Consider the following 24,803-nt stretch of genomic DNA (forward strand, 5'->3'; position numbering starts at 1 on the left):
AAATGTGTAAGATACATAGGATTACAAGGGAACTAATTCTGTTGAAAGACAGAAGTAAAGGAAAAAAACAAGTTCACATGCCCCAGCTGAAGAATTCCTGCTCCAAATCATTGTTACTCATCAAACGTCTTCTATTGTACAGATAAGGAAACTGATACTCAGAGAGACATCATGACTTGCTTTTTTTTTGACCAAGCAGAACAGATTAATTTTCCTTTTCCACAAGAGCCCTTTCATGTACCTGAAATTCTTACTCCGGGGCCTGGCACACAGTAGGCTCTTAATAAATAATGTTGATCAAGTGCCCAAGATAACCTTGATAGCAAATGGCAGTCAAGATTTGAACCCAGGACTCTAAATGAAGTGCTTTCTTCATACCAATGCTGAGGCTTCTGAAAGCCCCTAACCATCGATCACTTAGGTCTTTCCCCTGGACAGGGAGATGAGCAGGTGGGGAGGGGAGGACTTGGGCCTCTGGCATTTGCTTTCCCATTGGGTGAGCTGAAGGGACCCTTGGCAGAGGTTCTGGGCAGCAGGAGGGCCCTGCTCCAGAAAAAAGAACCTCCTCTTATCCCTGATCCTGGTCTCTGACTTTGATTTCACTAAGTTTCTATAGCACAAAGGAACCTTAGAACCCATCTGGCCCACTGAGTCCCTGAAACAGGAATGCCCCCACAGTAGCCCTGGTCATCTTGCCTCATCTTAGAAATTCCTAGCTCTGAGAGACTCACTACCTTCCAAGGCAGTCCATTCTACACTGGCACAGTCCATTCTACACTGGTACAGCCCTGAGGGTTAGCAAGCTTGTCCCTATGCTTCACCCTTTCCACTCCTTGCTCCTAGTTTATCCCTCTGGGGGCAAGCAGATTAAGGCTAAACCCTGTTCCACAAACAGTCCTTCAGATTTTTGAATTCGGTGGTCCTGTCTTTCCCTCTTCCTCACCAGGCTAAACACTTCTCCCCCTCCTCCTCCTCCTTCTGTTTTCCTCCCCCCTCATGGGTGTAGTCATCTGCAAACACTCAGGCTCTACAGTGTACTTCCTAAACTAGGGTGGCCAGAGCCCAGGGCTCAGCTGCCCCCTTTCTGTGTGCGTGCGTGCATGCGTGCGTGCGTGCGTGTGTGTGTGTGTGTGTGTGTGTGTGTGTGTGTGTGTGTGTGTGTGTGTGTGTGTGTGTGTGGCACCGGGCCAGGATCAGCGCCTTGAGGACTCCTGGGCCTCTCGCAGACTCGTCACCAGGCTCTGCACGCAACACCATAGCCCCGAGTCCTAATTAACCAGATCTGGGATGGCACCGTGGAGCCGTAACTATGGCAACCTGGCTGGGCAGCCCCCTCCGGAGCCCCAGGGGGACAAGCAGCCTGAGACCCTTCTCCTTCAGAAGGCATCATCAAAAAAATATCAAAGGCACTCTTGACAGTATCTGAGGCGAGGCGGACCCTCAAGAGGGGGTATGGCCAGACTTCCTCCCCTCCTCCATGCCAGCCCGGTCCCTGGCAGCGGCCTCACTTTCTGGGTTTGGCTGCTCAGAGACTGAAACTGACACTCACATAGGGAGAGTTTTAGCAGAACCCCCCAAAAGAGAGGTGACTTCCCATTTCACAGACACTGAGGTGCAGATTAAGGGTGTGTGTGAGGCAGGGGGCAAGGCCAGGTCTCAACATTCCAGGTTTAGCACTCTATCTAGGAGACATCTTTATCGGTCCTCTTGGTTAGGGGTCTTCAAACTTTTGGGGATCCTGGGCCCCTTGAGCAATCTGGGGAAACCTATGGACCCTTCCTCAGAATAATGTTTGTAAGAACAGAAAATATGCAGGATGATAAGGGAAACCAATTACATTGAAATACAGTGATCCAAATACTAAAGGTTTTGGGTTCCCAGACCTCAGGTCAGGAACCCCCAGTCTGGTCTAGCCTCTTATGTTACAGATGAAGAAAGTGGTTCAGAGGCTTCAGAGAGGGGAAGTAACTTTCTTGAGGGAATGAATGTTCCATTAGGAGTCAGGAGACCTGAGCTTGATTCCTGGTTCCCATACTTAATGCTTAGCTCTATGGTAATTTTCTTAGCTGCTCTGTGCCTTGGTTTCCCCATCTGTAAAATGGGGCTAACAAGACCTACACTGTCTCCATTGCAGAGCTACTTCAAGGAGAGCCCTTTGTAAGCTATCACCATCACAGGCTTAGTAAATGTCATAGTATAGTAGAGCTGGAAGGGACCTTAGAAGTAATTCAGTCTTTCCATCTATAACTGTGGAAACTGAGGCCCAGAGATAAGGAAAGCGAAGCACAGAGAGGTAGGTGAATGACTTGAGCAAGGTCACACATGCAGTCATAGAACGGTAGGATGACATTTTGAGCTGGAAGGGAACATAAAGGCCAGTGTCCCTCCCCTCCCCCATTTGGCAGATGTAGAAACTGAGGCAGAGAGAAGTGAAGGGACTTGCTCAGGGTCACACAGCTATTAGGTGTCTGAGGCAGGATTTGAATAAAAGTCCCCTAACTCTCAGTCCAGTGCCCTGGTTTCACAATGTCCGGCTCTCTCTGGAAAGGTGGTGGGGTCCTCTGACTGACCACTGAGTGGCAGATTGGACCAATTATCCTTCTCTGGTTGTTGCCTGGAACCTTGTTATCAGTGCTAATGACCTGCTCTATCTTTGGCTAATTCCACTCTGCTCTCCTCCTCCTCCCTGGAAACCAGGAGATGGGAACCAGTCTGGGCCTCCCTCCCTCCATCTGCCTCTATCACCACTTTTAGTGGGCGAGGCACCAGAGGCAGCTGCATGTCAGGGCTGGGCCTCCAGAGCCTTCTGGGAACCTTACTATCAGGAACCAATCAAAAGGGCATTCATGGATGTGTGGGGAGGACACAGATGACTAGGAAAGATCATGGGAATTCAATCTGTTTGAGCAGAAATGGAGATGGTGAGTCCCTGATAGATGCTGATTTCCAGACAGATTTGGAATCAGGCTGGGCCTCTGAAAGGATTCGATGGGTGGGTGGAGATGGAGAGGACAATGGGTGAGGTCAGTGCCTCAAAGCTCTCCCTAGGAATCAGGCTGGGGAGCCTGGGAAGGAGAGGAGAGCTGGAACAAGAGAGGAGCCCAATAGGGCTATGTCTGATCTGACAAGACAAGAGAGACACTGCACAGGGCAGCAGGGGCTGCCCAGCCAGGGACGTGTCCTTCTGGGACTTCCAGAGCCAACTCCATTCCATTCAGGGTTCAGGTCATGCATGATGGGCCTCAGTTTCCTCCAGAGACCCTGTCTGGTTGCCACAGTTTCCAGATACGGCCCTGGCTTTCCTTCCTTCCCCCCAGAAGCACTTCAGGAGACAGAACCTACTGTGCCATTCTGGGGACACCTGGGTAAATCTGTGTTGGACTTGGAGGCTGAAAGACTTGAGTTCGAGTATGTCTTAGACACCCTTGGGTGTTAAGGGTTCAGTTCCTTCATCTGTACAATGGGGATAATAGTAGCACCTGTCTCACAAGGATGTTGTGAAGACAGAAGGAGATTACATATAGAAAGGCTTTGCAAACCTTATTATTCTTTCCCAGCACCTGACTTCCCCAATATCCTGGAAGAGGAATTCAGTTCAATCCCAGAATTACGTTCTGCTCCCCCTTCACCTTCCCTCTCCCCCACCTCATCTCTGCACAAACATGTCTCCTAGTGGAAGGATGTGCACTCAAGTGCTGTTTCAGGTATTGAGGAGCTCTGTGACTTCAGGCAAGTCATTTCCCCTTTCTCAGCCTCAGTGTTCCCATTTGTAAAATAGGAATCATAATGATCACCTCAAACTCCTTCCCTCTGACGATCAATGTAAGAGTGTTTCATCAGTCATAAAGTACTGTGCAAAGGGCAGCTAGGAGCAGTATGCATGCCCCTGCAGATCAGCCACTTCAGGGGCCCTCTGGGGTCACAGGAGTGAATAGTTGAGGGGGGAGGGCCCCCGATAAGCCATCATGCTCATATGCCAGCAGGGGGAGTCACGTGATACTGCTGCATGTCCAGGCTGGAAGTTCCACCTTAGAATACAGAACGTGGAATGGGGGATCCCATGACACCTCATACCAGAGACAAGGGAATGTTAGAGCTGAGAGAACACTTAGAACTCAGCTGGTCCAAACCTTGCATTTTACAGATGAGGAAACTAAGGCTCAGGGAGTGCTCCTTGCCTCAGGTCACTTGGGGGAGCACAGCTAGCACCTAAATCCCCAACCTGGCAACAGCACAGCAGAAAGAGTGCTGGGTGTGGGAGCTGTAAGACCCGGGTTCAAGTGTCGGCTGTTCCCTACTGTCTATGCAAAACTTAGAATGTTACACCTCCCTGGGTGTGGGTTTCCTCATCTGCGAAATGAGGGGAATGGACCTTTGAGGTCCCACCCAACTCTGGAGCAAAGATTCTATTGTCTGCTGCTACCCAGTGCTTTTCCCACCAGGAGAGGCCAGAATCTCCCATCCCACAATGCTCCATGGTGGCATTCCCCTGGAGGTGTGGTTCAGCCAGAGACCCCCCAATCCTAATCAGATCAAATCCATCAAAAGGGCTCATTCTTGTGTTGGTTCTGATCAGAAAAAGATCAGGTCACATGGGCCCCCAACTCTACACTAGCTCAGCTCTAGGAGAGGTCAGGGACCTTAGGAACTCTTCCCCCTACTCCTCTTAGTTGTAAGAGGAAAGGACAGCTAAAAACAAAATGAGAGACCCAAGATGATTCTGGGTAGTTGGAGGATTTCCTTTGGTCTCAGTTCCTCATCAGTTTCTTCCTCATTGATAACAGAAATCTCTTTTCTTTGATCAGGGCCACTAATGCTTGATTTTAGAGGATAGGCACTATAACCTCTACTTGATATGAGGAAACTGAGCCCCAGAGAGGTGAAACCACTCACTCGACGTCATTCAGCCTGGAAGTTCAGCCTTATCCATCCGCTGAACAAATACTGGCTTAGCCTTTACTCTGGATAACTTCGGCCATCTCATTCCCCCCCCCCCCCCCCCCATGATCACCCTTGGCCTTGTTAGGACCATGGGGACCTACAGCAGATCCAGAGCTGGAACAGGTCTGAGAAGGCATGGACTCTACCTGCCTCATTTCCCATAGAGGAGCTAAGTGACTTGCCCAAGGTCAAGTGAGGCATAGTGGGCATAGAGCCAGATCCAGGACTCAGGAAGACCTGAATTCAAATCTTGCTCCATGATTCTTAGTTGTGCACCATAGGCAAGTCACTTAATCTCTCTGTCTCAGTTTCCTCATCTGTAATAGCACCTAGCTTAGAGGACTTTTTGTGAGGATCAAATAAGAAATCGTTTGTAAAGTGCATTGTTAACAGTAATGTGTCATATCCACCATTGTTTTGACCAGTTTTTGATCTGACATTCAAGCCCAGCCCCATCTCTTCGAAGTTTTCCACATTCTCCCAGACAAGTGAGGGAACACCCGCACATAGTAGGTGCTGCTCAGCCCATCTTGATTTTCCCATAACTGACAGGAACCCCAGGCCTCTTTTCCAGATGTCCCGGGCCCCTACATCATGCTCTCTCTGACCTTGGTCACAGTTAAAAGAGGGGGCATGGCTCTCCTTTCTCCTCTCTACCTCCCAGACCAACCCACCCAGTCCTCCTTACCATGAGCATCTCGCTGGTGAGGGAGTTGACAAGGTCTGAGACAGAAGATCGTGGCTCGGTCCGGCGGTCAGACTCATCATGGGGTGTTTGGCCCGGGACAGGGGCTGTATTCACTGCCTTCCCACCTGCTGGCAACCTAGGAAAAGAGTCTGAATGAACATCTGGCTGGAGGGCGGTGTGGGCCAGGCACCAGGGAGCCAGCCAGGCAGGTGACCCCCTTGCTCCTGTGCTGACCAACCTGGGCCCTAACCCCCCACTGCCGCTTCCTGGCACTTGCTTCCCACATCACACAGATGGTTAGTTTCTGTTCCACTTCAACCTTCCTGGGCCTTGACCAGCTGCCCGTCCACAGGGCTACCCCAAGTCCTCCCCCCAGGTATCAACTGGCTTCTTGCTTGTCCCCATGAAAGGCCTCTTTCACCTTCATTCCATTGCCATGAGCTTCACCTGCCATTTTGTCCCTAAATATTTATCAGATCCTCTACTCTTTCCAATGGGCCAATGGATTCTTTGAGGACTCAAGTTCCTTAGAGATAGGTTTTCCCTGGCCTCATTCCTAGATCTTCCAGCTACTGCCCTCCCTGACCCTTCCTACAGTGAAGGTGATCCCTCCCAAGCAAGGCCCACCTCCTTTCTTCTTCCCCCTCCCAGGACCCTACCCCTCCATTAGTGTCCCTGGGCCCACCCACCCTGGGTGGGGGTGGCAGGAGCCCCAGCTGGGAGCTCCTGGGTCACAGCTACACATCATTACCCTCTACAAACATGCCCCAACCGTATGTCACTCAGAGGCCCCCACCTGTGTTTGCTCAGGCTGGTGGGAGGAGATTCAGATAGGACACAGCTGCCAGGGCTTTAGACTTGGCGCCAACACAGCCCTTCAGGGGGCAGGGAAGGATGGATTGATGGTGTGGGAGTAAGGAGACACTAATGTGCCAAGGAGAGTTCCCCCCCCCCTTCCCTCACCCCCACCAAAACGATGTGACCATTGAATGAGTCAGGGATTCTAAATCCCAGGGTCTCTTAACCCCTCCCCAATATGAGACTCCCACACTCTGGTGAGGCTGTCTCCCCATCTAAGAATCAGAAGGCCCCTTTCTTGTTACCTCCCATCCATGGGAAAGGTGTCTCAAGGTAGATGCTCCTGGGGATCCTACGAGAAGCCCTGAGTCTGGCTCACCTGCCTCCTCGGCCCCGCTGTCCACCACCAGCCTAGGGTGGGGGAGACCACATCCTTTCGGGAGCCTCCCTGGCTACTCCCTGGGAGGGGTCCTTACGGCTGGCTGGTGGCTGAACCTGGGCCCCCTTTCACCCCTCAGTGGAGAGGGAAAGTGAATGGATGGGGACCAGGCTGGGACATCCCAGGAAGAGGATGTGGGAGCAGGCAGAAAGGACATAGGTGAAGGTGCAGAGGACAGCGAGACCAATAGCATGAAGCCGAGGACAAGCTTGAATAGAATGGCGTAGGGAGGCCAGGGTCCCGGGCCATCTCTGGAGACACACGGGGCCCGACACAAGCCAGGGCACCAGCAGACACCAGCAACGAGCACACATGATACTATCAGACATGCAGTCAGACAGTGGGAGGAAGGGGCCCATGTACGCACATGTACACACGCATAAACACACGTAAATACACTCTCCCTCCCCCAGGATGACAGCCAGGGAGGGACCAGCACAGGGTGGATGGCCATCCCACCAGCACAGTGCTTGCATTTGGAGAGGAAGGACGCCCAGGGGAACCTGGGTGTGCCGAGGTTTGTGTGTGAATTAGTACACATCGAAATAGGGTGGGGGGTGGAGGGTGTGTGGAAGCCAGGGAGGATACACACACACACACACACACACACACACACACGCACGCACACACCTGGTCTCAGCAGGGGCAAACACAGCAAACACTGCTTCCCGCCCTCTTTCCCCAACCAAGACACACACACGCCCCAAGACCATGACCAACCTTCTCCCAGAGATGCACAAACACACACACAAACACACACACACACACACGCAGGACACGTGCTCATGCAGACACAGGCACAGGGAGAAAGGAGGAGACTGAAATAGCTGGAGAGGTAAAGTCAGGTTAAAAATAGAGAGTAGGACAGGAGGAGAGAGAGAGAGAGAGATTGACGGCTGAAGGTATGGAAAAACGTGGAGATCTTTTGGCAACACCAGAGTAGCAGCACAGCTGCAAAGCAGCCTGGGAAAGAGAGATGGAACCACTGAAGCTGTCAGAGGTCACAGGACAGAGAGGGAGAAAACGGGGGCAAAGAGAGACAGAGACAGAGAGAGAGAGACAGAGAGCGGGACGGATAGAGACAGTCAGCGGAGAGGCCTCAGTCACTGGCTGAGGGTCGGTCCCCTGTGAGGAGCAGATGGAAAGGAGAAGAGACAGAGAGAGGTTAGTCAGAGAAAAAGCAGGCACGAGACTCTGGGGGGCGGGGGCCACCGGGGCGGACAAGGTGGAGCGGCGATGGCCGGGAGGAGAGGCAGAGAGGAGGGTGGGAGCACACACCGAGGGACGGGCAAAACATGGCAGAGTCTTGAGCAAGGAGAGCAATGGGAGTAGCCCCCTCTCCCTTCCCCCAAATAAGGGGCCTGCGGCTGAAACCATCTGGATCCCTGAGGTCATGGCTGTGAAAACGGCCAGCTGAAGAGGGGAGAGGTTGAAATGGAGACTGAGAGATGAGGCGCAGAGTGAGTGGTGAGGCTGGAATGGACAGAGCCAGAGAGAGGGGGGTGCAGAAGTCAGGGGCTGTGCGGGCTCTAGGGCACCTGGGGCAGGATGGATTTTTGATTCTTCCATGGGGCCATGGGGCAGGGCAGAGGGCGTTCTAAAGGCTCCCTTTGGAGGCAACAGGCAGCACAGTCGGCCAGTCATGCTCTCCCCAATTTGGGGAAGGGAGGCTCCCCCAGAATGAAACTGTTGGAGAGCCCCAGGGTTGGTCACTGACACTATCCACGGATCCCAGAGCTAGGCCAGAATGAATGGGATCCCTTCCTATGCCCAGCTCCCAACCTGGCCCCACTATTTCCCCTAGCTTCCTTTCCTCTGGCATGACTGCTTTCTCTATCCCAGGCTCCCCTGGGGGACCCCAGGCCAGCCCTCCTCCCATCCCCACACATGGCCCTCTTGGTCTCCAGGGAGATTGGCTTTATGAGCCTGTTACCATCCGGAGCGGACTAATTGTTTTCCCCAACAATGATGGGAGACAGATGCTGGGGCCCAGGCAGCTGAGACAGTGCTGCCCCTCCCTGAGGGACAGAGACACCTGTCCCGAGGGCCAGATGGGGTGGAGGAGGACGAATCTTAAATGGAGAGCTGGGAGGGACCTTGGAGTCCATCCCTGGCCAGGGGATGTCAGGGAACCATGGGGTCATCTTGGACCCTCAGTTTCCTCCTCAGGACAACTAGGGACGACTATACTGCTGGCACCTAGTTCAGTGAGGCCCAAAGGGGAGTTTCTCAGTCTTATGGCTTTGGAGCTGGGCAGGATCCTAGAGGTCACTTAGGCCCAATCCTTGTATTTGACATCAACTGAAGGCCAGGGAGTGATCATTTAGAACCCTGTGGATTTACAGCTAGGAAGGACCTTAAAAGTCTTTGAATCTCCCACCCCCATTACACATGAAAAAACAAGTCCCAAACCCAAGGGACCCTCAGATGCCTCAGATTCATGCATGGAGTGAAGGATAAAGCTGGGATGTGAACCCAGGCTCTCCGATGCCAAATGCAGCATTCATCTTACTGTACCATGCAGACAATAGGCATAAAGTGCTTTGGACGTCTGAAAAATCTAAATGTTTAAGTCATCTGCAAAGATCAGGGAACTGAGGCCCTGAAAAGGCAAGGGTCACACAGGTCATACTAAAAGCAGCATTAGACTTGGGTCCTCTGACTCCAAACTCAGCCCTGTTTCCAGCCTACCACCCTGCCTCTTAGGGGGCTGTAGATTAAAGGGGCATGAACAGAGTGGAAGGGGGTTTGAGACCCCCCTCCCCCAGTTACCATCCCTGGTGTCATAAAGCAGCTTTCCACCTGATACCTGATCTTACTGTATCTGCCTCTTCCCCTGCAGTGAAAGGGTGAGCTCTGCCCCCATGCCCTGCCACAACTGGTACCTGGAGCCCCCACCCCATCCCAGTACTGCCCCATTAGGGGGGTTGATACCCCATGAGCTCAGGCTCCAACCCTCCCCGTTATACTCAAAGGCTTAACTTGGGGTCCTGTTGTCCATATTGGGGGCCTTTAAGGTGGTGTGGATAGGTGGGCTGGGGGCAGCTCTAACTGAGAGGAAGAAATTTCTTAATGTCGCCCAGCTCACCCCTTGGAGCTGTCCCAAGGGCAGGAACAGGGGTCTGCTGACCCCAAGGGAAGGAGTAGAGATGAATGCCTGGTGGTGGAAGGTGAGGGCCACCCTAACCAGGGTGGCAGGAATGGGATGGAAGAGGATGGAACTAGGGGGTCCTCCTAGGATCTCAGATTTAGAGCGGGAGGGAATCCTGGAGAGACCATCCTAGAGGTGGAAGGCTCTAACTCCTCTTCCCACCTTTCCCAGTGTCTGGTGGAAAGGACAGAGGCCAAGCTGATGTAAGGATCAGATGGGATGCGTTCAAGTATGGTGTGAAAGCCAAGTAACAAGAAGGTAAAAATAGGCTGTGGGTGAAAATGGTGCCAGCTAATTAGCACATGGGTAATGTGAAATCTTGTTTCCAGCCTACATCTGCTCCCTCACGCTTCACACCTTGTTTTTCATGGCTCCCGGAAGGGTTCCAGCCTTCTCTACCACCTCTCTCTCCTCCCTGCCCCTCGGGCTCTCCTGCCCCCAGTTTCAAGGCTCTAGCCAGGAAGGACGATGTGGCATCTCTGGTGGGGGCCATGGAGGTGGTAGGGGGTAGGTGGGACCCAAATGGAATGCCCATGGGCATGAGGAGGGCCTGGAGTCTTGTTGGGCATGCTGGAATGGTGCCAAAGCATGCCACGAACCAGAGGAAATCAGTCTGACTCCCCTCTCCCTCCCTCTTCCCAGGCTCTGACTTGGCTCACCCCAGACATGCAGCCACTTCTGGGTGGGGATGGCCCAGATGATGCAGCCACCAGATCTGGCAGGGAAGCCAGTGAGACAGCTCATTTCCAGGAGAAACCAGGGGCCAGAAGAATCAGCATCCCAGCTCAAGGGATCCGGAGCCCTGGGCCTGGCCACAAACAAAGTCCCCCTCCCTCCACAAGGTCATACGGTCCCTTCCTAACTCCTCAGGACCTCTTCCTAAGCTTCAAGGTCTCCCTAGGAAACACAGCCCCTATCGCCCCCTGCTTGGCATACGAGATGTGACAAGTTCACAGTCCAGGGCCCCAGACCCTGCAACTCTTATTAGTGTGACAAGAAGTAGAATTAGCCAAGGTGACCAGCACCCTGCTCAGGGCCTCTTGTTGGAAGGGACCTTGATGATTATCAAGTCTTTCTCCCTCCTTTGACAGAGGAGGAAACTGAGGCCTGGAGTGCACATTACAGAATGTACACTGTAAGCTCATTGAGGGCAGGGACTGCGGTACACATGCTTTGTATGTCCAAGCCACAGGGAGGGTTCCTGGCACATAGTAGGTACTCGTTCCCTTCCTCACTGAGAAATATCTACTGACTTGAATGGGAGAAGGTTGTTCATGGCAGATGTGTTGAGGGACCAGATTTTCAGACAGTTGGCACCTAACTCTGACTTCCATGATCTTTGCATGCACTGGGCCTTGTGGTCCATGTCTCCTACTCTGGCAGGAAGCTGGGCCAAGAAGCAAACCAGGCAGCTGAGCCTGCATGAGTTCTCTGGAGTGGTCTGGAAGCCCTTGGGCAGGGGAGGCCAGCACCAGGCTTAGGGGGCATTGGGCCTGGTCTGGCTTGGGGAGCCTTGCCTTCACTCCTGCAGCTTGCCCCTCCTTTCTCCCCCATCTTATCCCCCAATGGTACTGAGTCCCAGCTGTTGCTTGAGGCTCCAGTGTGGAAAACTCAGTTGCATCCTTCATCCTTAGCTTCTGCTTATGGCTATAGCACCTACCCTCTTGGCATGGCCCTGGCCTCTTTCCATAATCCCTATCTTGTCATCATCCTGACCTAAGGCCTGAAACCAGCCTGAGCTGTGGGGCCTGGGGTTCTGATGACTGGGTGTCTGCCATCTCTTCCTACTAGCTAATAGAGAGCCTTCTCCTTTCCCCTTGCCAGTGGTGGCCTCTCCCCCACCACCTTTGGATCTCTCCTGAATGTAGCCTCATCTTCTAGACGTTTGGTTCCACCTTGGCATTCCCTTGAAGTCAGGGTGGGTTGAAGCCCCCTGAGCTCAAGGAACCCCAGAGGCCAGAAGGAGGTTGGAGAGGGAGATGAGGGAGTTCAGGCTCATTTGCCTGACACATCCCTAACATCCCCCCATCCACCAACCACCAGAGAAACAGGGATTTCCAAGGAGTGGCAGGCAGAGATGAAAGATGTAGGCAGCAGGAGGGAGCTGAAGAGGAAGATGGAAAGGGGCAGAGCTGGGGGCCGCTCCCTTCACGGAGAAGTGGGAGGCAAGGGAGAGCCTGGGGGGAGCAGGTGTGATCCAGATTGGTCCCAGGATGGTCTGAGTGACCTCAGGCCTGAGAAAGCATCACCGAGATGGTGATGAGATGGAAAGGCATCCACCTGGGGTGGGGGGAGGGAGAGGTGTCCTCCACCCCCTCCCCAAGCTGACAGTGAGAGACCCCATCAGATGGGGCCTCTTCCTCCTCTTCCTCCAGCCCTGGGCCAGGCTGGGGTTGGGGGAACCCTCTCTGCGCCTCCTCCTCCTGCTGGGGCCGGAGGGGCCTCGCCTTTGCTCATACCTCTTCTCCCCCTGAGCGTTCTGGTTCTGTTGAGTTCCTGGGTTTTGCAGGTCAGGGATATTGGCAAAGTCATCCTGTTCCGAGAGCCCTAAGACCAAGGATAGCACCACCATCCGGCCTTCCCTGCCCAGGACGGGGGCAGCCCGCCAGCCAGCCAGCCAGGCAGCGAGACGAGGAGGCCCCAGAGGCGGCGAGCGAGAGAGAAGGGGAAAGAAGGAGAGAAGGGAGAGAAAAGAGAGAGGAAAAAAGCATAAGAAACCAACTTTGGAGGAAGAAAAAAACACATCCAGCATTGTCAACAGCCGTAGAAGGAGAGAATGGGAGGGAGAGGAGAGGAGGTGTCCATGGCCCAGACCCAAAGCTCATCTTCATGGGGCAAGGGGCAAAAGCTACAATCTGGGAGAGAGGAGTGGGGAGGAAGATGATTCAGTAGAAGGCTCATGGTGCACCTGGTGGGAACCTTGGGGACCAGGGGACCATGAGGTCATTGGGCTTGGCAGTGATTCTGGTTTCTGGGCCTTGGTCAGGCTTTCCATTCAGGAAAATGTCCCCTAGCTGGAGATAGTTACAAACTTTGAATGACCTGACTCAGACCCTCCAGCTTCTCGAATCTCAAAAGTGAAAGGGACCCAAGAGGTCATCTGGTCTAGTCTGGACCCAAATGGGAATCACTCTCTAGGACATACCTAACCCATGGTCATCCAGCATGTTTGTAGGACTTCAGTGAAAGGGGCAGGAATTTCCACTTTTGGACAATTTTGATTGTTAGGAATTAGACTGAATTTGGCCTCTGTAACTTTCATCAGATCAGATTTAAAGGCAGAGGGGACCCTGGAGGTCGCGGAGTCCAATCTCTTCATTTTAGAGGTGGCACAACTTGCCCAAGGTTACTCAAGTAGTAATGGGCAGTCAAGACTTGGAACTCCAGCATCTTTCCCTTGCATCACGATGCTGTTTTCTCCTCACTGCTCCCAGCTTTGACCTTGAGGACCATGAAGAACAGGTCCGATTCTTCTTCCATGGAATAGCCCTTTGGATACTTGAAGACAGAGACCACATCTTTCCTACTCTAGGCTTAACATTCCCAGCTTCTTCACTTCCAGCCTTCAATAGCATGGTCTCCAGTGCCTTCAAAATCCTGGTCGCCCTCCCATGTATTCATTCGTTTTAATGTCTCTTCTAAGAAATGGCACCAAGACCTGAAAACAGTGCTCCAGATGTGATCTGTGTAGGGCAGCATGTGGGGGAGAGGGGGGTGTGATTATCAACACTAGATTTGCCAAATGACCAACTTGACCACTTGCTGAATCCAACTGAATTGGCTAGAATTTCACTGTGGAAGGCAGGGTTTCTTACTGATGCATTATGACCATTTATGTGTCTAGTTTTCTGTTTTATCTTGATAATCTAATTACCTCTTTCATTCAGGGCATTATGATACCACTAATGTAGCCTCAGAGGGCAAGCAGACAAGATCCTGGTCCTCTAGATCATTGGGAGATGAAGGAGGGATGTCTCTCTGAACCATCTCCAAGCAGCTTGGGCTGGATTCGAGGAAAGACTTGGCATCAAATTGATGCTCCTTCTCCAGACACACAAGAGCCTCTGGGCTAAGGAGCTTCTCTGGATCAGGATCATTCAAATGCTTCTGGTGTTAGATCCCTGAGATCTCCACTCTGGCCATGGGGCCCCTCCAAAGCAGACAGGAAATCTCTTCTAGCAAGATACCTACCATTCAAAGACTTTTCCTTGAGAGGGAGCTGAGCCGAAGGGTGGGGAGTGGTTTAATGCTAGTCCAGGGACCTTCCACTAAAACATGGTCTAAGGATCTTGGGTTGTAAGGGAGGAGACTTGGAGAGGGTGAAAATTGTAATGGATGTAGTAAAGTAGGAAAACCAGTGCTGCACTCAGGAAGTTCTAAAAAGGCATCAGTATAGACAAGAGGATGGACCAGTCCAATGGATGATGCAGAGAGCAAGGATATTTTTGTGGGAGGTATGAATAAAAACTAGGAAGGAGATACAAAGCTATTGGAAGAAGAGAGAGCTCAGAGGTGATGTTGAAGGCTCTAGAAGGCTGATCTGATACTGGTCAAGGAGCTCATAGACGAAAGCTAGTAGCAGTAGCTAGATACATCTTCCTCCTGTCTAACAGCATAAGAACTGACTAGGTTGGCTTTGTGGAGGACAACCAACCTTGTTGCTCCTCTGAGAAGGCGAGCGATGAGGGGGAGTCTAAAAGGTCAATGAGCAAAAGGAGAAATGGGGAGGTGTCACAGACAGTGGACCTGGTGGGCATGAAAATGTGCTGGAGAAGAGAAAATAGTATAATGCAGAGGGCACTGGTTCATGAGCTAAAAGGCCAAGGTTCAAATCCCAGCTCCCACATTGTATGACCAAGACGAGAACTGATTTCTTATCTGTAAAATGGGGAGAAGGTCGCTTGTACTTGATATCAAACAGAGTGGTTTAAAGCATTTTGTAAATATCAGAACAGGGTTTCTTCACTTGATGTGAGGGTCTGTAAACTTGTTTTTAAAAAATATTTTGATAACAATATTTCCAAGTCAACAAGCATTGATTAAGCAGTTACCATGTGCCACTGATTTCAATATAATTGGGTTTCTCTGTCATCCCATGTATTTTATTTTATACATTTTAAGACATGATCATGAAAAGGCTTTACCGTACTACCTGAAGGGTCCAAGATTAAGAACTCCCCCTCAAAGGAATGTGGATTACTACCACCAAAAATTAGACCACTGAAGCAATACAAAATAGTACAGCATGATACATGATGTGATGATAATAATACTTATTTCTGATGTTTTGCATGATTATACATAGATCATTGGTAGCAAATTGCTTGCTTTCTTAAACGGGGAAAGGAAGGGAAAGAATTTGGAACTCAAAAAATTTTTTAAACTGAATACTAAAATTGTTTTTACATGGAATTGGAAAAAAAATTTTAAATTTTAAAACAAAAATAATTTAATATAAAAACATTCTTTTTTTTTCTTATTTCTTAAAGGAGAAGGTGGTGAGAAAGATCTGAAAAGGGTCAGAAGGGGTGGATATGGATGCCAACAGCCTTAGGGTGAAGGGCATGACAAAGGAGGTGTGGTACTGACAGCCCCAAAGGGGTTGGTCAGAACTAGAGATGGATACCACCCAAGGAGTAGAAATGAATCATCCCTACCTGATAGACAGGGATAGCCAACTTAGCTGACATTTTCACTGACTTTGGGGAAATAGCATTCCCCCTACACTCTTGCATGCCCTGAAATCTCCTCCTCTTTGTTCTTTGCCCTTTTTGACTTTGTAAAATTCCATCCAGCTTCCAGAAACAAAACACCACACCATGTTTCTCTCCCAGTTAATGCATTTTCTGATGCTTTTTTGGCCCTCTGTGAACTTCAAATGCTTCTTCTCCATAAGCGCCAACCTTCCACAGGCCTGAAGACTACAATCTTCAGGAGCCAGGATATCGTGGATGAAATTCCTTTGTTTTTCCCCTAGAATTGAGGGAGGAGGGAAAAATTTGGCACTGGACTTCATGCTTTGTTTAGATGCCTTTAATGTCCTTGTAAGGTAATGGTATGTGCATCTATGCTGGGGTTTTGTCTGTTTATGAGACTGGGACAGCCTACAGGGCAGGGACTATTTCTTATAAAAACTTTGAAAAAAGTCTCTCTCATGGCATTCAGGACAAGGCTGTGAACATAACAAATGCTTAATAAATGTTTCTTAAATGAAAGGAAAGGTTCCACCATTTTGTTAGAGTAAAGAACCACCAATCTCCTCATGGAAGGGGAAGGGTGCTGGGAAGGGATTGGCAAACCAAAAGTGGGATCTCAGAGGTCAGATCATTCATCCTCCATCTAGATTATAAGCTCCTCAAAGGCGGGGACAATTTCATTTACCTTTCTATTCTCAGCACCTAGCATAGTGCCTGGCACATAGCAGATGCTTAATACATGCTTGGATCTCCATGGGTCTGTGATCCAATCAACTAACAGCAGTCTCCCTCTATTAATCTTTGGTTAAATTAAGGAGCCTCTGAATCAGGTCATAACGATAATAGTAACTCAAATTTCTCTGCTATCCTAACGATTATAACAACTTCATGAAGTAAGCAGATAGAGCTCTTGAACACATTTCATGAATGAGGAAACTGAGGTGTAGAGAGTTAATGTGATTTGCCCATAGTCACAGAGCCAGCATGACGTCAGAGCCAGGGTCCAAACCCCAAGCCTCTTGGTTTCAAGTCCACCATTCTACCATTAACAACAACAACAGATTTTAAGGTTTGCAAAATGGTTCTGCCTACATGACCTTGACTGTGTTCACAATAAACTTGGGAGGTAAGTATTAAAGGGAGGGCCATAGATTTAGGACTGGAACCATGGACTAGAAGCCATCTTGTCTGATCCCCTCTTTTAAAGATAAAGAAGCTAAGGCCCAGATTAAGAGTTAAGATTGGACTCCAGGACTTTTGTTTCCAAGTGTCCCTCTATCTCCAAACCACACTGCCACTGAAGACTGGGCATTGAGGCTCATTGGGTCTGAGAAAGGTCAGTGGCTAGAGGGCTGGGAGGCAGTGTGTACAAGGACTATATCACCATTTTACAGATGAGGAGAGCCAGGGTGAGAGAGAGAAGGTTCTTGCTTACAATTCCAGAGCTGGAAAGTGGCAAAGCTGAGGCTGGAACCCTGGTCTTTCATTCCAAGTCAGAGTTTTTTGCCATGATGCGCTGAAGGGGAGGGAAGAAAATGAAGAATCGTGGGATGGTGAGGATGGTGGGGAGGTGGGAAGTGAAGCCACAAAACAGATCCTCAATGAAGATTTGCTGGTGGATGGATACGGGAGCTGGAGGAGGCTGAGCAACTCTCAGCTTAGCTTTTGAGCACAGATGAGAATTGAGCACATGGGTCATGACCTTCACTGGTGAACGAAGTCATCTCTGCATGGATGAGAGTGTGGGGCCACCTGAATGAACATGGCGGTGGCAGATATAACTAGGTTTGAGGGGTTGGTTGGGAGCTAGAGCATGGGTGTTGGGGAGCTTGTGGGGGGAGGGTGGTAGACTTGGCTTCACGATAAGATGAAAGTTGGAGAAAGGGCATTTTTAAGACAATGTGGATTCACAGGCGCTGGGTGTTCCTAGTGGTAATTTAGGGCAGCTGAAGCATGTTGTGGACTAGAGGCTGGCATGAAATGTGAGTGGGTGTATGTCTCAGAATCACTGAATCCTAGAAAGGAGTAACTTCAAGTGGCCCTGCCCTGCCCTGCAGAGTCACACTTGATCATCAGAGTTTTCAGCCTCTCCTTAAAATGACTCCATGGAAGGCGATCCCACTGGGTATCGATGCGCTGAATAGCCCGGGGTTGTTGAGGAGAACAAGCTACACGCAGTGGGGCTAGAAATATTCAGGAGTTGAAAGAAAGAATGTTCAAATGTCAAGGGTTTCAGCAGAAGGAGGGGCTTGGAGATGGAGCACGGTGTAAGAGCCTCATGAATGAATGGACGTTCTCTGAGAAGAGCACTGATTCCTTTTTGTATTAGTATCCTCAGCTCCTGGCACATGGCACACACTTAACAAATGTTTACTGAATTGAATTACGTTGGGTCTTCTCTTTATCCTAAGATTCTGTCAGCTTACTCCCCACCAGCAACTAGATAGAACAGTTCCTGGGGAGCCCTGTTGATAGGACAACCTGAGAGGTTGAGGGTAAGGTCCCCGGGTAGACTCTCATAACTGTCTAATCCATGGCTCTGAATTTTGACTGGGGATGGACGGACCTTTATGTTTAGTACTCTGTATCATCTGCCCCCAAATCTTCTTTTTGGGCACCAATAGGTTCTCTTTACCCCTTGCCTGGTTAGGCATCTTGTCCCTGGTTGGATTCATGAATGTCCTTGGAGGATTTTGGAGTGATGCTATCCCTAACTTTATGAGCAACTTGGGGTTACCTTTTCCCAGTGGTACAAGACACCGAACCAAACACTCAAACTCAGCCTGTTAGGAAATTGACTTAGGAATTAAGTCCCATCCTAGCTTCTGGGCATGGAGAAACAGGTGCTGTGAGGCCTCAGAGGCAGGACCACTCTATACACTCACACGGAAGTCCTTTTCCGAGAGAGTGGGCACCTTCCATGGGCACCAAGGACTTGTGTCTAATTCTTCCATTCTCAGGAAGCTGGAACAAGCCACTGCCATGGGAAGATGATCTCAGTAGCTCACATGGAGGTGCAGCTTGGGAGTGCCTACATCCTCCACCATAATGGTTTTGGTCACTGTAGTAATTAGGCTGTCTTGATCACTGAGGTGGTCCTTTGAGTACAGTTGTCCCTTCCTCTTGCCTGGGTTGACTTCTCTCGCTCTGTCTCCAGAATAAGATACTGGAGAAAGGATGTTTGTGCCAGGGCAGACAAAGTCAACAAGTTGGGATGGGGGGGAAGGGGATGCTGCAAGTATGGCTCTGTCCCTCCACCCTGAGCTCAGGACACCCAAAGAGCCTCTTACCTGGAATGGGGCTGTGTGAGACATGCCCCTCAAGAAGAATAGAGGGAGACGGGCAGAGGACCAGCAGCTTATAATGGGCAGTGTGTGGCCAGACACTGCCACTGTCCCAACCTCTCCTCTGAAAAGGCTCTCTCTTGGAAGGAGAGTGTTCTAGACTTTGGGGAGACATCTTGATCTTCCTAAGGGAAGGGAGTGAGGGTAGGTACCAAGGGAGGAAGGCCTTGCCCATAGTCAAACAGGTAAATGAGTCTCAGGGAAATGGGAAAGGAGATGAGATGGGATGGGAAAGATGGAGCTCACAGAGGAAGAGAAAAGCCTATAAGGGGATAACAGGGACAAGGGAAAGGGGACAGGCTAGAGAGGAGGAAGGAGAGACTGGCATGGGGTTACTGGGGTTACAGCTAGAACGAGAAAGTGATGGGTTGATTGAGACTGAGAAAGGGAGGGGCAGATCAGAGGGGGCAGAAGTGAGAAGAAGAGGGATCCGGAAGGGGGGGAAAGGAATCAAGGCAAGAGAAAAGGAGCCTTTGGTAATGGGGCCGGGTGGGGCAAGGAGGGTGGTGGCCACAGTGGGACAGAGATGAGTCAGGAGGAGGTCGAGGGAGCAGAGGTCAAGGGAGGATAGGAGGGTGGGGGATGAGAGCGTTTCCTGGGTCTTAGGTGAAATTTCTGAGGTTCTCCATCCACTCCTGGGACCTGGGAATGGCTGAGAGAGGATTGAGGCCGTCAGGCACAGAGTTTGGGTTGAGAGAAGGAAGGGCACAGCAGCCAGAATCCTTCCACTGAAGAAAATGCCTATCTAGGGCTTGAGAGTTAGACCACCCTAAACCTGAGGGTAGGAAATACAGCTGAATCCAGGTGTCAGCCTCTCTCAAGGGGCCGGAGAGGAAGAGAAGAGGAGAAGGGGAGGGGAGCTGGTCAGAGTCTATGGGACTGGGGAAGGAGGATGGATGGGAAGTGGGAGGAGGTGAGATTTGGGGGCCATGAGAAGGACTTACAGGAAGGACTTCATGTCCAAGCCTCGGTTTCGAATCTGCCCCACAACGTGGTCCCAGCTGCCTGGGTTGGAGCGGCTGCGGCCCCCAGCTGCCGCCCGGTACTTGGAACCGGCCGCAGTGCCCTGGCGGGCCTGGCCCCGGCCTTGAGCTCGGGGGTTGGTGGCAGCCGGGGCCGAGCTCATGTGGGCCTGGAGCTGCCCCAAGCTCTGGCTGGTAGTAGGCTGGTTGGGCTGCCGGCCCCTCTGGTGCTGACTCAGTGGCTGCTGGAGACTCTGCTGCCGAAGCAGGGTGCGGGGTCGCTGGCATTTCGGGTCTCCCGCCGAGCTGGGGATATACTCTAGGGTAGTGGCCGTGGATAAGGTGGAGTCCTCGAAACTTGGGGCCGGCAGCGGCAGAGGAGGAGGAGGAGAGGAGAGAAAGGAGAAGCAGATAAAGGGATCAAAGTGGAGGAGAAAAAAAGTGAGGATCACGACTAGGAGGCCCCAGGGCAGGGCGTGCTCCGCTGGACCTCTCGGGGCCTCCATCCCAGGTCATCGCCACGCTGGCCCGCCGGCCACTGCAAAGCTGCACCTCCAAGGCCACTCCCCCCACCCCGCCCCCCGGGCTGGCCCCCTTCCTAGCCCCAGCTTTGGCTTCCCTGGGCAACAGCTGCTGCCTGGGCCCACTTCCTTCCTTGGCTAATGGGGATGCCTTGGCAGCTGTGTGGTGAAGGTGGGTCCTCTGGGGTGCCCTGATGCTGCCTGTCACACTGAGACACTTTGGCCATGGGGTGGGGGGAAATTGGGTGACTTCAGCCACTCCCTGGGATGGAAAGACTGATCTGATGTTACTAATACAGGTCTAGCCGAGACTGAACTCTGGCCAGCAGGCAACCTACAACTTCTGTATTTCTCATACAACCGCAGGGAAGGGACTTTCGACAATCATCCAGTCCGGCTCGCTCATTTTACATAAAGAGAAAACTGAAACCCAAAGATATGCTAAGACAACACAGGTGGTCAGGGACAGGGGTGACTTTGGAGACAGCTCCTCTCCTACTGGGTGATGCTTTGCTTTCACAGGGAAGTTTCTGACCCAGGGTCTTGGCTGAGCCCAGGTTCTGGGGCCATGAGCCACTCTGGATTCAGGCCCATTCTGAGTTTTGGGACTGAGTTCTAAGTGTCCTATCAGCTCCCAGAATCCTCTACCTGGCTTCCTGAGATTGAGGTGGTCTCCTTCCGCCCTATGCGGGCGGCTCGATGCTAAAACAGCTGGCAGTTATCTACTCATTTCCCTTCACTTCTGATGAAGGGAAGAGGCCATCCAATCTCCCCCTTTGACAGATGGGGAAACAGGGCCACATGCCTGGTGACAAAATTTAAACCTAGGTTGTTGGGATTCTAAGTCTAAAGCTTGATCCATGTTAGAACTTCAAGAGGCCTGGGGGAGGGCATCTCATTCAGCTGCCTTCATTTCCAGTGGAAACACTGGAATTCATCAAGGGAAATGTTCAGTGATAGTCAAACTCAAAAGTCAGGTGGGATTTCAGCTATACTATATACTGGGTATAGATTATATACTTAAATTATACTATACACTACATAGACTATATACTTCGGTTATTTTACAGAGAGAGGGAGAGAGCGAACTAGCTTTCCTCACTACAAACTTATTAGCTATGTGGTATGAGGGGGTATCACCCCCATTACAGAGGTAAGTGAGGTCACTGAGAGCCTGGCCCTTACAAGGGTCCCTCTGCCTACTCACCTCCATATCGGAGGCACTGAAGTCAATCGCCTCACGGAGACATTCTTGCCACCATCACTGGTGAGAAAGGAGGCAGACAGAGGCTCAGGTGAGGAAGGAGCCAGGGTCTACAACCAGTCTTGGGGTATGTGTGTGGGGAGATGGTTCTGGTGCTTCTGCAGGAGGCAGGAAGGCTCCCCTGGACCTCTGGACATTCTCCAGAGCCCTTGAGAGCTCTCACTCCTTGACTAGGGCCTTAGGAGACAAATGTCTTAGCCCTAGGACTAGGGCAAGGTTCTTCATCTCCCTGGGTCTGTTTCCACTTCTTTGATTGAAGGGATTGAACTAGATACTCTCAGAGGTTCCGTGCAGCTCTAGTACATTCCATGTGTTCTAGTTCTGATCTTCTACATTCTAAAGTTCTTCCCAGCTTTTCATGTCATATGTTCTCCACACCCCTTCCAGCTCTGACTCTCTAGGTTCCTTCTCAGTTCTAAGGTTCTGTGCTCTATGGCTCTTTCCTGATATTCTGTGGATCCTTCTGGTTCTGACATCTCACATTCTAAGGGCCCTCCCAGCTCTGCCATCCCATGTTATAGTTTCTATGAGAACAGAGCCTCCTGCACCCTGATCACCCTGCCTATGAGAGTCTGTCCAGGAAGTTTTTGAGTCCTTTGGTCCCTTTGTCTTTTCTTCAGTTTTAATATCCCTGAGTTAAGAGTGGGAGCCAGAGACAAGCCCACGGACCTCAGACCTGGCCAAGGGAAGCCCTTTCCCCTCAAGGGTGCTAAGGGATCCTCATTCACCAGTCAGCTGCCATGGCTTCACCTTTCCCCCCTTCCCCAACCTGAGCCAACTACTAATGCTGGAAGGCAATGGTTAAGCTGCCCCTCTGGGCATGAGACAGAGAGAGAGAGAGAGAGAGAGAGAGAGAGAGAGAGAGAGAGAGAGAGAGAGAGAGAGAGAGAGAGAGAACAAGAACAAAGAAAAGAGAAAAAGAGAAAGAGAAGAAAGCAAAACACAGTCTCAGCAGAGAGCCCGCTGCCCTCGGGGACCCAGGGGCTGTCAGCTGTCAGCAACAGGCTGGTGCCAGCTCTTGACATGGCACCCAGCACTCTGGCCAGTGGTAATATCCAGGCCAGGTAGGTCCAGCAGTTCCCTGGGGCAGGACAGAGGCCTGACCCTACAGCTTCCTCCTCCTCCTCCTCACTGACCTCATTTTGGGTTTCCTATCACATCCTAAATTAGTCCAATTTACAACCGCTCTGTCACAGGAGACTGAAATTGGTACTTTTAGGCCCCAAGCCAGTGGACAGCATCCAGGCTGGGCTAGGGAAATTAAAAATCACCAGGCCCTAGCTGATCTTCTGGAGAGCCATGCTGGGGCTGGCCAGTAGCTCAGGCTGCCTAACTCTGAGAGGGCAGGGGATGGAAGGCCGACTCAGGATTTTAGCTTTCTCTTGGCCAGTCTGTAGGGAGATATCAAGGGGAAAAAACAGCCCGTTGCTTGGTCCAATGAGCAAATTCACTCGAAGCTTGGTCCTTTGCCCAAGAAGGGACGAAGGTAGTGGGCACACTATGGGTAGTGGAGCAAACTGTCTCAGGAGAGTGAGGTGCCCCCCGCTGCTGGTTCAAGTACTATAGGATGGCGTAAGGGCTAAGAAAGGGGTAGCCCAAATGTCAAGAACTGGGGAGAGAGGCATTTCCATCTACTGAGAGTGATGCTTTCCCACTTGCTAAAAATGAGGCTGTTCCAAGAGTTGAAAATGGAACTTCCATCCTAACAGCTGAGAATGGCACATTCAACTGCTTTGAACGGGAACAGTCCAATTGCTGAGGATTGGAGGGTCCCATCTGTTGAGAGTGAGGCTGTCTCAGCCACCAGGGAGTGAGGCTGTTCCAAACACTGGGAAGGGGACAGCCTCTGTGGCAACCATGAGTGGTCAACATCCAAGAAGAGGATGACTCAATATCAGGACTGTCCACTTAGGTGGGACCAGAGGAAGCTTCAATGCCAATAAAGGGAAAGCCGAGACCAGAGCAACCCAACCACCAAGAACAGAATAATTCCAATTGAACACAAGGACAGCTCACTGACCAAGACTGAGACAGCCAATGGGAACAGTTGAAATGAGAATGGACCAACCAAGAGGCACAGCCCAGCTGCTGATCTCGGACAGACTTTGGTAGCGGACAGAATGATGGACAATCAAGAATGGGGACAAGCTAATGGACCACCCAATGGTAGAAAATGGAATGCTTTGACCATTGAGAGGAGAATAGGATGACCTCATGTGAAAAGGCTTCGATGCTAATGGATGTGGGATCAAACAATGGCAGAGAATGGGACAGCCTAGCCACCAGAGATGGGATGGTCCAATGGAGAAGGTCAATAGGCCAGATACTCAGAATCAAATGAGCCAAAGGCTGAAATGGAGAGCTCTGAGGACTGGGATGAGGTTGCCATAAGGCCAGAAATGGGATGAACTGGCAAAGAGAGAGACCAATGTCTGATAGGCATAGGAAGAAAGGGGCAGCAGTCAGATGCTGAAATGGGAGAGAGTGGGTATGCACCAGGTCACATCCGGTGGCGAAGGATGGAAGGGCCTAGTCATGATCAACAATGGGAGAGCCCCACGGCTGAGGATGGAATGACCCAAGAGCTATGGGTGGGGGGGCCGACACCAGGCGCCCCTCATGCCACCATGTCCACCCCGGTGTGCGGACAGGCGCCAAGCTCGTTTGCTAGCTCGCTCCGGCCGCGGTGCGCTCTCACTCACTTGGACCGGCTGAGTTTCCCCGTGGCGAGGTGACTCTGCACCGTGTGCCATCGGCCTCTCCCCGCCTTCCCATTGCTGGGCTCGCTGTGGGCAGACACGCTGCTCCTCATGGTGTCCTCTGTGGGCAGTGGCGGAGGTGGCGCCTGCTTCTCCCCTGACCGGCCTTCCCGATCCACCGCCAGCCCCGCCGCGGCGGCCACTTTGGCGCCTGCCAGGAGAGTGCCACTGAAGCCCGGGCGGCCGGGCGGGAGGAGTGCCAGGCAGTGCCGGGGGGAGGGGAGAGCAGACCACACACGG

The 24,803-nt window shown here is 51.4% G+C and overlaps 1 protein-coding gene across 5 annotated transcripts in view; it reads right to left on the reverse strand.

The window, feature by feature from the left end:
• The window catches only part of SYT7 (synaptotagmin 7), a 91,139-nt gene that overhangs the window by 17,427 nt on the left and 48,909 nt on the right, over positions 1-24,803 (reverse strand). For 2 of the 5 annotated variants that reach the window (XM_072638831.1, XM_072638832.1), the window contains 3 exons: positions 20,002-20,376; positions 12,477-12,599; positions 5,630-5,765 (listed from right to left, as the gene is read on the reverse strand). In XM_072638831.1, the coding sequence (XP_072494932.1) occupies positions 5,630-5,765; positions 12,477-12,599; positions 20,002-20,376 (634 nt within the window). Of the gene's footprint in view, positions 1-5,629; positions 5,766-12,476; positions 12,600-20,001; positions 20,377-24,506; positions 24,732-24,803 lie in introns of all 5 variants that reach the window. The other 3 variants (XM_072638833.1, XM_072638834.1, XM_072638835.1) reach the window with 2 other exon arrangements.

This window comes from Notamacropus eugenii, chromosome 2, assembly GCF_028372415.1.
Source record: "Notamacropus eugenii isolate mMacEug1 chromosome 2, mMacEug1.pri_v2, whole genome shotgun sequence".
Taxonomy (NCBI): Eukaryota; Metazoa; Chordata; class Mammalia; order Diprotodontia; family Macropodidae; genus Notamacropus; species Notamacropus eugenii.